Source organism: Pangasianodon hypophthalmus, chromosome 17 (assembly GCF_027358585.1).
Source record: "Pangasianodon hypophthalmus isolate fPanHyp1 chromosome 17, fPanHyp1.pri, whole genome shotgun sequence".
NCBI classification, from domain to species: domain Eukaryota; kingdom Metazoa; phylum Chordata; class Actinopteri; order Siluriformes; family Pangasiidae; genus Pangasianodon; species Pangasianodon hypophthalmus.
This window is the reverse complement of record NC_069726.1, coordinates 17,742,565-17,759,880: the sequence shown is the minus strand read 5'-3', so window position 1 is coordinate 17,759,880 and position 17,316 is coordinate 17,742,565. Positions and strand designations below refer to the sequence as shown.

The 17,316-nt window shown below is 41.4% G+C and overlaps 1 protein-coding gene across 1 annotated transcript in view; it reads right to left on the bottom strand.

Annotated features, from left to right (window-relative positions):
* The window catches only part of LOC113544058 (ephrin type-A receptor 5), a 56,977-nt gene extending 40,139 nt beyond the window's left edge, over window positions 1-16,838 (bottom strand). The window contains exons 1-3 of the mRNA XM_026942673.3: window positions 16,503-16,838; window positions 12,497-12,561; window positions 5,915-6,578 (exon numbers count right to left, since the gene is read on the bottom strand). Of these exons, the coding sequence (XP_026798474.1) occupies window positions 5,915-6,578; window positions 12,497-12,561; window positions 16,503-16,599 (826 nt within the window). The 5' untranslated portion in view covers window positions 16,600-16,838. The remainder of the gene's footprint in view (window positions 1-5,914; window positions 6,579-12,496; window positions 12,562-16,502) is intronic.
* Window positions 16,839-17,316: the final 478 nt, after the last annotated feature.

The following is a 17,316-nucleotide window of genomic DNA, read 5'->3' as shown; positions in this document are numbered from 1 at the left end:
TAAAATATCTAAAAGGAAAGAGAAAAGACTTCAAAGCAGTTCGGAACCCTCATCTTGATATTGTTGTATGATATCTAAAACAAAAACAGCGGAGGGTGGATTAAATGCCCTAATACATGAATTGCTCATTAACAGGACTGCTAACAATATTATTAGCTGTGGAAGTGGTCAGGTTGGTCCTCTGAGGGCCTATGACTATTTAGTACCGTTGACTGAAAAATAAGACGAATATGCCTGCAGCGTGCAGGCAGAGTCACCGAGGTGCAGCGTTAATCAGCATGCAGTTAGAGTCAGCCTTACATAATACAGAGTGAAAACACAACCTTGTACAGCTTCATGCTTGTGAAATAGTGTCTTTTACAGCAAAAAGACTTTTTGCATAGAGACGATGAAACCCTGCAGAAAGGGTTTTTTTTTTTCTCCTAGCTAAGCAAATGGGCTAAGTCAATGTCTGGATAATACTGTGTCTTTATGTTGCTCCACTATTTCCCTTTAAGACTCGCAGCTCTGCAGTGCAGTCTCTGACGCTGCTGTGAACACCAGCACATCACACGCACACGCTTAGGCTACGACAACTGCTTACAAATGACCCCGTAACATCCGACACTGCAGCCCTGATTAGATCAGCCTTCTGTGAAAGTGTCAAACAGTGACTAGAGTGGCAAATACTCCCCCTTTTTGCTTCTCAGAAGAACTGCGATTGACACATGGCTCCTGTTCTTTCATTACTCCAAATGTCCTGATTATCCTCGCCTGCTTTGCTTTAGTTTGCCTTTAGTAAGATAAACTGACTGTATATTTATTTTGCCTGCCTTGTGGTAAAGAAAGAGCGTATCCTTCTCTGTGCTTTAGGGTGGGAAAGCTTCCTGACATCTCTGTCGTATCTTCTTTTGGCAAGTGAAAGCGTGCGGCGAGGGACTAGATCCAGTTTGACACTTCCTCCAGTTACAAATGACAGTTATGAAAATAGTGGAGCTCACGGGGGGGTATGCCTCGCACCTCCAGTGTTGGGAGCTCCAAGGTTGTGTGGAGTTTGCATGTTCTCCCTGTGCTCCGGGGGTTTCCTCCAGGTACTCAGGTTTCCTCTCCCAGTCCAAAGACATGCGTTGTAAGCTGATTGGCATCTCTAAATTGTCCCTAGTGTGTGAATGGGTCCATGAATGTGTGTGTGATTGTGCACTGCGATGGATTGGCACCCTGTCCAGGGTGTCCCCCGCCTTGTGCCCCGAGTCCCCTGTAATAGGCTCCAGGCTCCCATGACCCTGTGTAGGATAAGCGGTACAGAAAATGAATGGATGGATGGAGATCACAGATGATCCAGCTCTTTCAGGACACACTCATTTGAATGAACCTAACCAAGCAAAGGTGTATCCGTTATCCCACCCTCTCTCTTTGTTTATGTTTCTCTTCTGTATCTGTCATACTGTCCAGATCAGTCTGGCAGTTGACTCAGCTCATCACTGTCCATCTCAATGAGCTGGCATTTTCATTCTCTGCATATGACATTCTGTCCCTTTAGTCATGAGAACTTTGGCTAAATTTGCACTAAGTAGCATTTCATGCATTTGCAGATGACAAACATTTTCCTCTGGCTGTCACATGGCGAGCCTTGGGCTTCAGGATTGCAGGGATTTGTATTCCTAGTAAGTTCACCAACCAGAGAAAGTATCAGCATGTAGCTATGTTTAAATGTGGTGCGTTTGTAACATTAGCACATGCCTCTCCTTCTGAATCCCATAGCCTTCTGCACTACACACATCAGCCAAGATCTGGTGGATGACAGAATGATTTTAACTAGGCAGATAATTTTTTCAGAATACAGAATATGCAGGCATGCACAAACATTGATGAAACGAAGCAAACTAAAGATCAGCGCAAAGCCATCACAATCTAAATGTCCTGCTGTCACCTTGAGGTTAAACACAACAGAAAACAAAGATGATAGCTATAATAATATTTATTATTTTTCTACTAATATCTTTTACATGCATTGTGAGGAGACAGACAATATATCAGCCAATAAATTGCTGCCTTTTTGTTGAAGGCATGATCATATACTCATTTATTTCACTTAGCTTGTGTTAATGCACTTATCTAGCTAACCAGTCAATTATGTTTCTGGGCAACTAAATCATGGGACTGGGTAGCACACTAAAGCTTTTATTTTCCTAGTGGGTTATATAGTGAATTTAAGATTTGTCCACCCCTTCAAGGAATAGCTGTATTTTTTAAAAGAAATTAGCTAAATCAGTTTAGAGACAGAGGCACGCACTTTGCCTTTACCAAAACACCTGAAAACAGCGCTTTCAGAACTGACAGGCAACAGGATTGACAGGCGAGTAGAGACGCCTTGTGCCGATTGGTTGGATGTACAGTTGGCGGTCTTCATCATTTGTTTTTCTTCCATTTACAAAGCCTGGGTTGTGACAGATATTCGACAGATCATTTATAGACAGATATTTTATTGTATATTTTATAAAATCGCTCACTTTATCCATCTCTACACACCGTCCTTATCAGATGTTAAAATGTACTTAGTTAAGTAAATGTAATATTGCCCCGCATTGTTCACATGGTCAGTGGTAAGATTAAATAAAATAAATAATTAATATTTCTGGTATCTATTTTCTGTTTTTGAAAGTCAATATTAGTTGGGATTCACCAAAATATTTTCAGCTTAAAAAGAGCCTGAGAGTTTCAGATTTTGTCCAAAAATCTGAAAATTCTAATCAGAATAGTTGCACTGTTTTCCTTTTTAAAGGATTAAACACAAGATGCTTTATAAATCATTTCATGTGGCACAGATGCACCATGTCTGTGCATTACTTTTTAAACATTTTCAGGGAGTGGCTGATGACAAAACTTCTGTATTGGCACATTTTTCCGTGTTAGAATATGAGCTTTCATTATTTGCTATAAAAAAAATAATATGCTAATCTGATGCTTTGTTCACCTTAGAATTTTTTTATGAAATCTGAGAAGAAGCACTGAATTATTCACATAAGTACCTGTTTAAAATCACATGTGTGCTTTAATTTATCCTAGTTTAGCCAAGTCCAATGATGAAAATACAAATGCATTTAGACACAGTCTTCAAAAATAACTCAGTGACTGCTGTTTCTGTGTTCTGGATATAAAGTGTCTGTGGATGGCGTCAGATTTGTTAGTCCATAAACAGAAAGCTTTCGCTGGCTCTCACAGAAGGACCCTTGGGAGTGAGAGTTGGCCACTCAGAGGAAATGTGACCTATATTCCTGTAAGGGCATAAAACGGAACACTACACCAAAGAGAAGTCACATCTTCATCCATCAACAGTCAGTGGTACTCCATCATCCATATCAGACAGGCACATAAAAAAGAGCCATGCTATAAAACTGACATTTCTGGGTGTTCATATTTTGGAGGTTAATTTTTTTATGGGTGCTACAACTGAGTGTATTCCCCAAGCTGTCTCGACCATACTGTACCTATCAGGTACTGACTGAGCTTAGACGAATGAGACATGAGATCTGTTAATCGGACAGGGCAGGAGTATGAATGGAATTTAAATATGTACACCTTTTACTTCCCTTTGGACTTGTCATCATATTCCTGTGTTACTCTACACAATTTAAACTGTCATGATTTCCTCTCTCAATCTAATTAAATTGCTCTTGTTCAAGTGACGAGCAGGATGTAATCAGGATGTCTCCCTGAAGAGTGCGTGGCTCCTGTCTTGTGCATCTCTGGTGGATTCTGCTCTTGTGTTTACAGTCATTTTGTAATTGCATGCAACAATCCTGTGAATAAGGAGTGGCACTGTGTATACTCCTTCTGCTTGTTCGTCTCATTAGGAATGGGATTGTAACGCTCTCTCGCATCATGCCTGCTGAATGGGGGTCCTCCCACACACGTTTGGGCAAAATTCATTTTCAACGCATTGCTGCCTTGTCTGCACGTGACCTGGGCAACCGCACAAAAAGCCGCAGCCTCCAGTGCAGGGCCAACGGGCGTTCCCTTAGGAAGGCTCAATGGAAATTAATTCACACAGAAATATCACACCATGCTCCAGAAGAAAAAAAAAGGGGGAGAGAAAAAAGTCTTATCGCAAAGCACCAACTCGGGAGCCAGACAAAAGGAGCAATCTGTGGAAAGGAGGGAAAAGAGGGAGAGGGACAGAAGAGGAAGGGCCCATATCGTTCACAGGACACATTGCCCTCCTCCACCGCTGGAGCGTGTAACCATCGCTTCTCTCCTCTCTTCTCCTCTGCTCTACCATCCCTCTCTATCCCTCAGTCCCAGCCATCATTATAGCCTCCAGCTCTGGGTGGGGGCTGCGGGGGAGGCTGATCACCAGTGTGGCTCGTAGGAAAGAGAGAAGCACCTGATGTCGCACTGGAGGATAAATGATTAAATGCCTGCAGAACAGGAGTGTGAGAGCAAAAGAGAGACAGTATTTGCAAGTGTGTGTGAGAGAGAGAGATGGCTGGATGGCTGCACAGCCCTCTGTATGTGTGTGTGTGTGTGTGTGTATGGAAGAGAGAAGTGAATTGCTGGGGTTCCATCATCACACGGCACACTGAGCAGCCAGCACTGATAATCTATGAGTGGCTCGAGGAAGAGGCTGAATTAAGGACACTGCTGAATTACTGTAGGCACGAGACACAGTAAGGATGAACACATGGGAATGACTTTGTATGCCATAACTACTGGACTTGCTCCTAAAAATTACTGCTGCCCGTTTCCTGCACGGTGTTGTTCATGTCTAAGGAATGATGAGAAAAGGCACAACATGCTCATCAGCTGTGAAAACTCTAAAGCCGACTTTCATCCTCTTCCTGCAGTGTGTCTGGCTCACATTTGGGGAAAGTGTAAAAATTTTATATCTCTGAATGTCAAAGACTGAAGAGAAGTCTCTAGTTGCCATAGAAACCAAAATGAGGATGTACTGTATTTATCGACTCCAGACACGGATGGGGGGAAAACAAAGTTGAGTTTCCGTTGTATGAAATGTCTATAAAAATACAAGGTACAATGGTATCTCACAGAGGAGTGTCGCTACAAATAGGAAAACACCAGCGAAATCGAGCGGGGAGAGGTTGCTGTAAACATCTGAGAGAGTATGACTCAATCAATGATGACACTTCTTCAGTACAGGGAAAGTAACGTCTACATTCGTTCTGTCAACACACAGGTCAGAGATGCTTGTTTCAGTAAAACTACTAGAATCTTTTGCATACCAGTGAAAATCAGAAAGCCAAAATTCCACTGATGATTTCAAAACAGACTGACGCAAACTGTCTTTGCTCAACTGTCTAGCTAGAGGCAGAAACGGAGTAAGCATTTCTAAAAATAATGACTTAAACTGGGTCAAAGCCTTTTCCATCAGCCTGCAAAGTCTAACAACTATATATACAGAATTCATGTTTCCAGGGAAGATCTTAATGATCTTAATAACTGTCCCTGTGTAGGCAAATACAGCCTAAAACAAAGCAGGGTGCTGTGAGCTCTGGGTTATTGTGCTGTCCAGATTCTATGATTCATCACAGGAGCCACTGCACCCTCCGCCAGCTGTTAGATAGTCAACCCATCACACACACGCATCTCTTCTCTTTCTCATCTCATCACTCCCTCCAACCACTGAGCCATGCAAAGAGTTTCTAATAAAATTGGCAATATTCACAACACTACTCCTCTTCCAATGTCCTACATAAATCTTTTTTTGTTTCAATGACCTATAAATCGCGTGGCATACGACTAAACCGGGATCGTGTTAAGAATCTGAGCTGAATGTCACTGCACTCCCTGGCTACGCAAAGGGCGTGGACAGTCTTCAACGTCCGTGACATTCATAGGCTTGGTTCAAGGAGGAACGTTGAACATGCGGTGCCATTTGCCAGCCTGCATTTGCATAATAATGAAGATGTTCACCAACCTTGACAGGAGCCATTAACTTCCTCATGGCCTGCTTGGCACATGCACCTCCCGATGGGCACCAGCCACTCCCCCTCGGCGCTGCAGTGCATTCTGGGAAGCTCCTCGGCCACCGAGTTATTCACGCAGGTCCCCAACACCTCCAGAAGCTGAGAAGAGTCTGACCCGGTAATGGTATCTGGGAAGACGGCCAAGTTCTTCACCACCATGGGACACTTTTTGTAAAAGACCCGCACAGACACGAGGGCGATGCAGGCTCCCAGGTCTTGGAAGGCCAGGTAGAAGCCTTTCTTAGTGAGAGGCCCAACATCTCTTACTTCAGTGTTTAGTTTCATCACTCTGTCACCCAAATCCAGCTCAGTGAAGCTCTCATCAGCCGCGATGGTGTCGATCTTAGTGTACTGGCTTTCACGAATGTTCCTGTCATCATCGTCATTGGACTCGTAGTAGTAGACGTTGAAAGTCTCTTTACAGGTGCCCAAGCCACCGGGCAGGCTGTTACAGTCCCTCAGAGTGAACTTGAGCTCCACGAACACTCGCTGAGCACCTTCATTTAGGATCCAGCTCGTCTGAAGCCAGTTGTTCTGGTTGTGCTCCATCACTCTGCACACCTGATACGTGTGAATAGGAGCATAGTTTTCATCCACCTCTCCGATTTCTTCCCACTGGCAAAAGACAGAGAAAATTAAATTATAATTCTGCTGAAATGATAGATAGTATTTATTTGTAATTAGGTAAATGCATTTAGTATATAAGCAATCACATACTTCTTGAATTATGTTTTTGTGATAAGAATTACACAATAAAAGCAGCATATAATACCAGATTATATTGGTTTCCATTCTACCATAACACTGTTGAAGACAACAAAGCTATTACTTTTTTTATTCTTTCTTGTGCTCTCAACCAGAAAACACCCATAACAATATATCAGGCAGCTGAGAGATTGGAAAAACAATGCTACCTGCAATATACAGTCAGGAAAACTATAACATGGCAGTTAACAAGGCAGGACCTCTAAAATGTAGCCCAAGGGCCCTAACAGGCCTGTGTGTTCTTCAAATGTGCAATCAATGACCACCGTGATCCTCCCGAGGCATCACATTACCACTGGGCAGGGACCAATGTGACACTCGCTGGAACATGCAGAACTGTGCACTAGGCTGAACGGCCCAACGCAAGAGCAGTGCAACTGTAGCACCGAGGACTCATTCATCTCACACAACTATTTTTGTCTCTGACAAAGTAGAGGCTGCAAACATTGGATCACAGTAGATATGTTACTCACTGGGTACATGGCACATTGTAAGCCAAACTAAGAGTCATCCCAGTCGGAGCCAGCAACTACTTCTGTAGTTCAATTCCAGTCAGACGAGCCCTCTTGACCACATGTGCTGAGCTGTGGCCCTAGCTTGAGGCTTAACTGAGCTAATTGCGTTGGGAGTGTGTTACTAGAGCTGCATGAAAAGAGCAGAGCTGCAGGCTCTGAACTTTTCATTCTGATCGCATGAGTATGAGTTTTCTTGCTGGTCTCAAGAGTATCCCAGTGCCATCCCCCCCCCCACCCCCCAAAAAAATCTGTGTACCCTGACTTTCTTTGCATTGGGGATTTGGAAAGTACCTGAACAGCACAATCCCCACAAAGAACATGTGGAGTTCAGCACAATACTGTAGATTTACTGTGGTTCTGTCTGGTGTTTAAATACAACAGTGCCACAAGAGCACAGTAGTTTACTGGAAAATGCACTTTCAAATAATGAGATAAAAAAATTCCAGCTTTAAAATGCATCTCCATAGGTAAACCCATAATGGCAGCATTGACACATTACCCTGGCTATTTTTCATGGATGCTCTGACTGTATCATCTATTACTCCACTTATAGTCAAACCACATTTCCCCCTGTCAAGGTGGACCATAAATGTGGTTCAGAAAACGCATTAGCAGCACCCTTTTTTTCAGGCTCTGTTCACGGCAAATTTCCATTTCATTCCAGGCAGCCAAATGTCCACATAACGTGGTTTGAAGCTCACTCAGCCATAAATGATTATATTCCTCTAATAAACACAGGAGTCCTTTCAGATGGGTTGCGTTAATGCACCAAGCAGAAGGGGGTGATGGTATGGGGGGCACGCTTATAAAAATCTGAGTGAACCACAGCAAATAGGATCCTTTCATATTTCCATAATGTGCTGTTGTTAGCTCGGTCATGATATGCAGATACTGAGAGAGTCACTGCAACACTGTAAAAATGAACATGTAAGGAGTAAGATCACACAAGTCTGCAACAATCCTGGTCAAAACTGATGAGGAACCTTTATTGAAAGCACTGAAGCTTTTATGCGTATATATAAGGTGCCAGTTTGGGTTGTATGTGTCTCCTTCTTTTCTCCTTCTTCTTCTTCATTTACACATGCCACGGGAGTTCATGACAGCCCATAGAACCGTCTGCATGTCGGTTTTACACACTGAACTGGTATGGTCTCCTGTGCTGTGTCACCAGGTAGCATAACACACTCGGAGGAAAGTGCCATCTGCCCTCTTATGCACACATGAACTCACAGATGCCCACAATTGGCTTGTGTCACTGTGATTGACGGTGGAGAGAGTATGCTATCCCTCCCTCCCTCCCTCCCTCCCAGAGAGCATGGCCAATATTGTTCTCTCTTTTGTTCTCTCTACTCCATATAGCTGTTGCATTGTCAGTATTCAATCATTCAATTCTCTGTTGCACCACACCAGAGCCTTCTCAACAGCACTGGCACCCTTCATTGGAAATGAGCAAAAATTAATATATAAAAAGAATAACACATGCAGTAAGTTATAATTTGACCTCACGCATATAAATCACTAAGGACAAAATGTAACAAGATTAACAAATCTAAAAACACTTAAATTAAATAAAAAGTTAAATTTCATTCAAATTGAAGACATTTCACGTTAAGCCCCTGTTGAATATCGAGCATCTCTAGTTGCATGTGCAAGAAAGAAACATGTGGAGGGTCCAGGCTTGAAAGGGCCTTATTGTACTTTCACATGGGAATGGCTATCACTTAGGGCCAATATGCCTTTAGTGAAGTTGCCAAGCGCAGAGGCACTCCAGTACTTCAGGCACAATTTAAAAAAAATGTTTGAATCATCATCATCCTCTGCTCTCAACTCTTCCAAATCCCCAGACCTCCTTTCTAGCGAGTCTCCTGCTGAGGCGCTCTCTCTGTTCCCTCACCTCCACTAACCCACACCGCTTATTTGCAACCGCTTTTTACCCTGCGAAACGTCAATTCTCCCTGTGTGAGCTCTTGTGTGCCTTAAGCACAAATTTACCCAAGCACTTCAAACTCTGCTGGCATTGGCCCTCTCTCCCTCAGTGTAGAAGGTGCACCATGCAGAGAGGGAGAGAGCAAAAGCACTCAAGCCTTCACACACAACCTGCTGACTTTAAATCAATAACCAGTCATTACCTCCCATTTCCCAATGACCATTACTAAGACACCTGGCTAACCCCTGTCACTGAGGCCTACCATTCAGCAAAGGAGGAGCTACACAGACCTGATGAGCATGGGTAAAACTCATTCCCTGTGGTTACAACATAAAAAGTGTGTGTGTGTGTGTGTGTGTGTGTGTGTGTGAAAGTGAGTCTTTCCAAGCAGGTTGAAGCCAGGGCATAATGATCCTCTACTGAGGGTCACATAAATGTCTCTTGGCTTTTGGTGAAAAAGAGCAGTGTTTGAAACTGGAGGTGCTACAGGCCAGCACAAAGCCTGGATTTAGCTGATCTCCTGCAAATCGCTTCTTTGGTCCAGTGTTCTGACAGCACTTAAAGGGGCAAGTGCTAAAAACAAACACATTTAACAGAAAAAGTACTAGTCTCTCTCAATAGATACTGCTGAATGTAGGCAGGAAAGATACTCAGACATTTAGCAGAGCCAGACTGTCTCTCTAAACAGCTGCTGAGCTACACACTCATTTGGCCTAATTATACTAGAGACAGTGTAATCACGCACATAAAAGGTGATTACAAATCAGCCGCCTACAAGCTCTTGTTGTTCTAAAGCTGCTTTTCAAATTCATGTTCAGCAATTTTTTGGCATATTTTGTTAAACAGACATAGACACAATACTGAAAATTAGGATGATTATACATTAGCACAGAAATAACACAAAAATGAAATTATAGCCAAATATTTGTCTAATATTTAGTATCTGTCTAAGCTAATAAAAAAGATCACAATTTCCCCTGTATATCCTGAGTTAGAATTCAGACAAGCATTCAAGCACCCAATCCATTAAAGACAACATAAAGCAGAGAACAGAAACACATTTTTATCCATATCATGACTCATTTCCTACTGCTTGCTGTTTTCACTCTGATTGCTGTTGGGGTGGGGGGGGAGGTTTGGGGTGGAACAGTATAATGCTGTGACTTAATGTTATTTTTTTCCAGATGCTTTTAAATGATTAACAGTGATGTATTCAGTGCAATACGACCCAGGATCTACCAAGGTAAAAAAAAAAAAAAATCACATATATTTTTTAAAATTATCACTCCATTCTGGAGAAAACTCTAGAGATATATAATTAAAACACTACAATGCATGGCTTTGTATCATTTACCACCAAGAGTGACTTAAAAAGCTGCCTTTTATTTGGCACAGATTTATTTCTCCCCCAGAGCAACGAGCTCGATATCAGGCGAGGATATTTGTATTGCTATCTGAATATTTATTTCCACACCACGTGTGCCAGGAGAGTTAAGAGCTTATTGTTGGGCTGCACTGTTGCAGCCGAGGGCAGGTGCAGGTAAACACAATGCTCGAGTTCTCCCTTCACTTCACCACGGGAAGCTGAATTGAGCCGTGACTGCGCACTGTCAACAGCGACTACAGGCTTGGCACACTCACAAAGACCACTGAGCACCCCCAGGGTCAGCTACTGCTGCATGCACATACAGCGATGAGTGAACGTTCACACAACGCACAGATGACACACAATGCTTGTGGAACTGGCTAATCTGAGTGAAAACAGAGACGTCATCTAAACATAAGGCAAGGCTTTTCATATCGTAGAGTGTTTATATATGAGTCTCGGCATGCAATTTTCTTTTAAGCATTCTGACTGTGAGTGGATATAGGAAACACACTCACACAGACACACACATACACACAGAGTCCTCTAACAGATGGCCCCATACATAATCATATGCAATGCTTTGTTAATGAACTGTACTACCACACCAGGATATGGGCAAATGGTGATGTCATTATGATCAGATGTTGTGTTGATGATGTCCTTTGTTTTACTGTGAATTAAAGCTTGTCTGTTACTCGCTAACCATGAATGGCTCATGAAGCTGAAAATATGATGTTCTCATCTTGAAGATTTCAGCCCCATCCACGTGTATACTGGTATTTCTGAAAACACTTTTTTCTCTCTGCGTTTTGGCCTCCACACAAAAATGCTTTTTTGGGTCACTGAACACAAGCTTTTAAAAAACTCAACCTTTACTGTTTTTGTGTATGGCATCAACCTGCGTATGACCATTATGATTTTGCGTGTGTTGCATGTGATAGGACTCTGTTTATCATGGCTGTTGACAAGGCTCTTACTTTGTAGTCTGTAATTTCTTATTTGATAACATGTTTGCAATTTAATTATACTTTGCTTTATTATTACACCCTCACGCAGATGCGCCAAGATATGAGCTACACTGTACTGCTCCTAAATCCACCAGTCCGGTGCTTCAAGCCACACTGTGAACAGAGATTTTGGATAATACTTTGGTCTCGTTGACTTTGTATTCAAATGTAATTCTAAGAAGTAGTCCAATCTCATCATTAGAGCACACACAGAAATATCTAGAGAGTGTACAGAGTTTTGGCCATGTTGGTGTTTTTCCATGTTTCGCTGTCTCTAATGCTCTATTGGTCTCTACTACTCAATACACAGCTCGTAATGTTTATTACTGAGGCATCTGACATAACAGTTTATGAAACACTATCACTGGGCTGGTGTGCTCATCTACATGTTTTTTATCTTGTTTTTGTATCGTCGTGTGGATGGAGGAATTTTAAAAATGTTTTTCATGTGAACTGGGATTTTTTTTGAAAACTAAAACTAACTACATTTTCGAAATTATCCTTATATGTGTGGGCTTTAGTTTATACAGAATAAATAGTTCAGTTTATTTTGTTATAGTTTATTACGTTTATACAAAAAAGTATGATATATTTTCCCAATGAAATTTTACTCCTTCACTTTGCTATTGCTTCATTCAGTTTCCCACTTTTACACAGGTTTCAAAATCTAAGTGGTTATAAAAATCCTCTATATAACCTCCCCTAATTATTCAGCTTTGATTACATTCACAGTTTTTCTATGAAATTAGAACAAAGAGTAGTCTCTTTCCCTTTAAGAAAAATAAATCTCTCTCTCTCCCTCTCTCTTCGTGTCTCTGATGTGTTCGTGTTCTATTATTTTTCACTTTGAATCTGTCTTTGCTACACTCAAGGGAATTGTGAGACCTTGAGATGTTATCCTGGGCCCAATCTTAATGCAGTGTTCGGTAGTGAGGGAGTATATAACTCACCCCGTTCTTCGGGTAGGCTATCCATCCGAGGTCACCCATTATAGAGCGCGAGTCCAGCAGGTTCACTGTGGGAGAGCAGGACACAGGAGAAAGGCATGTTATTAGGATACTGCAGGCTTTCAGAGTATACAGTGATACAGCTATACAACAAATTGTAGAAGAGTTAGCACTAGAAAATGTATTAATCTATTAAAAGTCAGTGCATATCATGTAATCTTTATTATAAATCCATTTCTTAAAATTAATGTTTCATTACTCATTCATTTCATTAATATTTTTCAACTGGGTATGACACAATCACTTGCAGTGTGTATGTTCTGCAAGCAGAAATGTGACTAAATAACACTGTGTCATCTTCACATCACCTCTGAATCACAACACGTTGGCTACAGCTGGAGAATTCTACAAATGAATAGGGCTAGCGTTAATTAGATGACCTTTAGAGTCTGTCTGATCATCAGTGAATTGGACTTTAATCAGAAGTTACGTGGCAGCGCCATTTAGCATGTGTGAAATCATTTACAGGCAACAGCAGGCAGCGTTATAAAACAGCACAGCAGCTCAATAAAAAAAAAAAACGCCTAGCTAATATTATAAAATGACAATGACCGTGAAAGGAATGCGGCACTTTCCAGATGGTGACCAGGATAACGAACAGGGTTCAGATTTTCAGAAATTCATTAACAAAACTAGACACAGAAAATATAAAGCACGCATTTGCCATGAGGTTGATGGAAAAGATTCATTCCTTCACTACAGCGTCACATTCTCTTCATGACAATTAATCAGGGTTTCAGATGTGTTCCACTTGAATGACAGATATCGGTGTACATTGTTCTACTTAAGATGAAATATATCCTGGGGAGAATCCCGTAAATCTAATTAGGACAAAAAGTATAAAGTATAAACTGCTGAACTAGATCATGTTCTAAGGTTATGTCCGTCCTACGGCAAATACAAAGGGGAAAAAAAAAAAAAAAACGTCCAATGTGCTCTTTCCTGACATTGTTCTTTAACTGAATGACAGGCTATCATGTAAGAGACAAACAGACCCAGTGATCGTGACCTAACAAGACAAAAACATCCGTATAATTCAAGGGCAAAAAGAAAATTTCAAACAAAGGAGCCGAGACAAACTAGTCAGAAAGGTTTGACCTGCCTGGAAAAGAAAAAATGAAAACTCTGTAATCTGCATGGCAGGTTAGAATAGAGGTCGGTGCTTGGCCAGTGTATTAAAAGTCTGCCAGGGTTAAGGAATTGTGACTTTTATCCTTCCTCATGTGCCGTGCCGTTGTGAGTGCCGATGGAGGCACTGAGCCGCCTGGTGCCCCCACGCTGCTCCACGATTCATTGTGCCACAGTCAGCAGCAATCAATCACACACTCCACGTACCTGTCATGCACCATCCATATGCTCACTCCAAGCAGTCATCTGAACAATTTACATATTCTATATGACAGCGTGAAAGCACTTGGACTGAATGACAAATTAGAGCACATCAATTATAATTAAACAGGAATGGTTGGCACTTGGCGTGGTGAGCGGCTGTGCTTTGTGTGTTTTGTGTCGGTTTAAAACACTGCAATGCTGAAGAACTGAGAGTACAAATGACTACTGTGTATTTGTGCGATGCAGAAATTGATGAAGAGATGCAGAGATGTCAGTGTGTGTGTTACATGCTGACAAACCTGAATGGCTTTCCTTCTTCACCTTTGTTTCATCTCTTGATCTCTTAAGGGTTTTTTGCTCACTGCCATGTTCTGACTTCCACACACACTTTTTCCAACTCAATCCAAAGTCAGCGAATTCTCACCAAAGACACTGTTGACTTTATTTTAATGTAATTTAATATTACTACATTAGTACTCATGTGACATTCTGCCACCTCATTTCTAGGCTTTTATTTATGCAAAATACTTCAGAAAATAGGCTTGTATGCAAAACGTATTTTTTTCATGGACACTCTGGATTTTAGATTTTGATCTAAAATTGCAAACAGCATATTACACACTGGTTTTTCATTCACAGTTTTGACCTATCAAGTCAGTGAGTGGTCTGTTGCAACATGTTTTGATGGGATCACCAAGTGTATAGGATCAAAGACAGATAGATAGAGAGAGAGAGAGAGAGAGAGAGAGAGAGGGAGAGCACTCTCATAAAGTAGTCACTCGTCTATCTGCAGAGACGAGCAGACACAAAACAATCTTAGATGCCCAGGGAACAAAGGCAGCAATGTGAACCAAACAGAGACAGAGCTTTACTTTTTCAGAAGGCTCAGAAGTCGACGAGAAACAAATGTATAGCTGTGAATACACCAAATTTAATAATCTCTGGGATATTATTTTATCTATTATGGGAATGTAAGGAGTGCTATGCTCTCCTGCCACCGTCACTGACCACGCCATTAAGTGTACATACACACACACACTCACAAGGTCTTACTATCCTTGTGAGGACCTTCCACTGACATAATTATTAATTCAGCTAATAAATGGTATGCCTACACCTAAATATAAAGCTAACTTAAACCTCAGTAACCAAAAGGAAACGTGGTTCACTGAAAAAAATGCCAAAGTAAACCAAATGTCCCCACAAGGTCAAAACTGTCAGACAGTCCTATCCTTGTGGGAACATTTGGTCCCCACCATGATATAAAACATGCCCAAACACACACACACACACACACACAGAGAGAGAGAGAAACCTAGACATACACTACAGTCACAAACCCTACCTTTTTTTATTTTTTCTTGCTGCAACATAGAGCAGCAAGAAATTTCCTTTTAAGTTTCTTTTCTGTTATTTTTTAAAAGTCATAGACGAGCCAATGCACAACATGTTTGTTAATTGTTATTGCAATACTGATAACGCAATATTAAAATAAGCACTCTAACACAGCAGCGTATTTTATTTTTTTGTCAGCATTCTCAGTGTCTAAGGTTTTCTGCACGGTTTTCTGTGGGTGGTTTGATAAATCATGGTGTTGGCATGATCCTAAATTATGATGATAAAAATTTTGGTAAAATGAAGATAGGCTAATCATGCATGCGACACATCATAGGTTTACGAGTCTGTTGTAACATAATATACGGCAAGGCATATCATGATGTGTAGCAATTAGAGAGCGAGAGAGAGACAGAGAGGGAGAGAGAGAGAGAGAGAGAGAGAGAGAGCAGTATCATGCTGATAGCATCCTGATAATATAGATTATATAAATTAGTTTCCTCCAACTTAACCTTTAAATTTTTGAACTTTGAGCTTGTTTTTAAATGCTGGCTGGATTAGTGGGAATTTAAGGACATCTTCTTTCTCAGAAAAAAAGGGTACTAAACTGAACCTTTCCATGTCGTTATCTTTTTGTACCTTTACCTTGTATCTTATAGTGGCCATAGTGTGCCTTTTGAAAAGATTTAAGCTACTAGACTGTAATTACCTTGCATGCAAAAGGTAATTAGACATGCTAAGTAAAAGACATGCTAAAAGTACAAAAGGTGTACTCTTCAGGGTACTTCAGGGAATAGTACCTTTTTTTTCCTAAGAGTGTGCTCAGATCTATAGGGAGGACCACGACACGTGGTGACATGAAGAACTTTTTCACATGGGGTTGTTTACATTTTAAACTAGCTTCTTTAAGGATTTGTGTTTTACAATCTGTTTCACATTCAATAAAGAATAAACAGCACTGAAGGGATGTGAATGTGGAGCGTTTTCCAGACAAAATGTAACTAACACCGTGACACTGTAACAATTTTTCACGTCAATGAAATTATAAAATTTCATAAAAAGCATAAGAAGCATAAGAAATGATCTCTTCTTATAACAGGTAGCTTACATTAATGCTGATAGACTAACAGAGAGCTCGCGCTTCATCCCACTCACGGCTAGGCTAACGTTTTTGGTCTGAAAAGCCACACTGAGGTACTCTGAGGTACTTTTTCGTCTCTTTGGTATTACATTACGTAAAATTCACTGAATTCTTATCAAATTCGTCAAATATTCTTCTTACCTTCGTTGCTGGGGGCCCCCTGTGTGGCAAAAACAGCAAAACCGAAAAAGAAAAGGCATGTTATTTTTACAGAAACAGAACTCCACCGCGAAACCATGCTCGTCTAAATGACTGAGGTTGGTGAAGAAAAAAAAAACGTTTCAAATGACTGTACTGAAATTCAGGCTCAGTACTAAATCCGTCCCACACTCCGTTCCGAAGACATTAGCGTAACGCTAGCGGTAATTACGGCGAAATAAACTCGCATTTGAGCGGCGCGCCAGTCGCGAAGCTGGAAAAGAAACGCTGAAGTGCTGAGCGCCGCGGCTCGTGCGCGCGTGTGTGTGTGCGCGTGTGTGAAGCTCGCGAGCTGTCAGACGCCGCGCGCGGGGGCGGAGCAGAGCAGCGCGCGCTCTTCCACCATAGGCTCGCGTGATAAATAAAGACAACAGTGAGCGCGCGGGTGACAGGAGCCAAACGAGGACGCGGTTCTGAGGGTTGCATTTAGACTCGGGAGAGACGAATGCATGCAATTAATCCAACAAAATCATTTATATAGTCCTTGAGAAAGAAAGAAAGAAAGAAAGAAAGAAAGAAAGAAAGAAAGAATGCATTGGGTAATTTCACTTTTTTAACCAGTGCTCATTGCTATCTTAATCAAAAATCTTATTACATAATAAAAATCAGTATTAAAAGAGTTTGTAAAGACTTCCTCAGGTTCCAGACTTGATTCGTGATTTGAAGGAGGCATGAACAAAGGTTCAGACGTTTAAACATACACACTCACTGGCCACTTTAATAGGAACACCTGTACCTCTGTTTTATTCATGCAGTT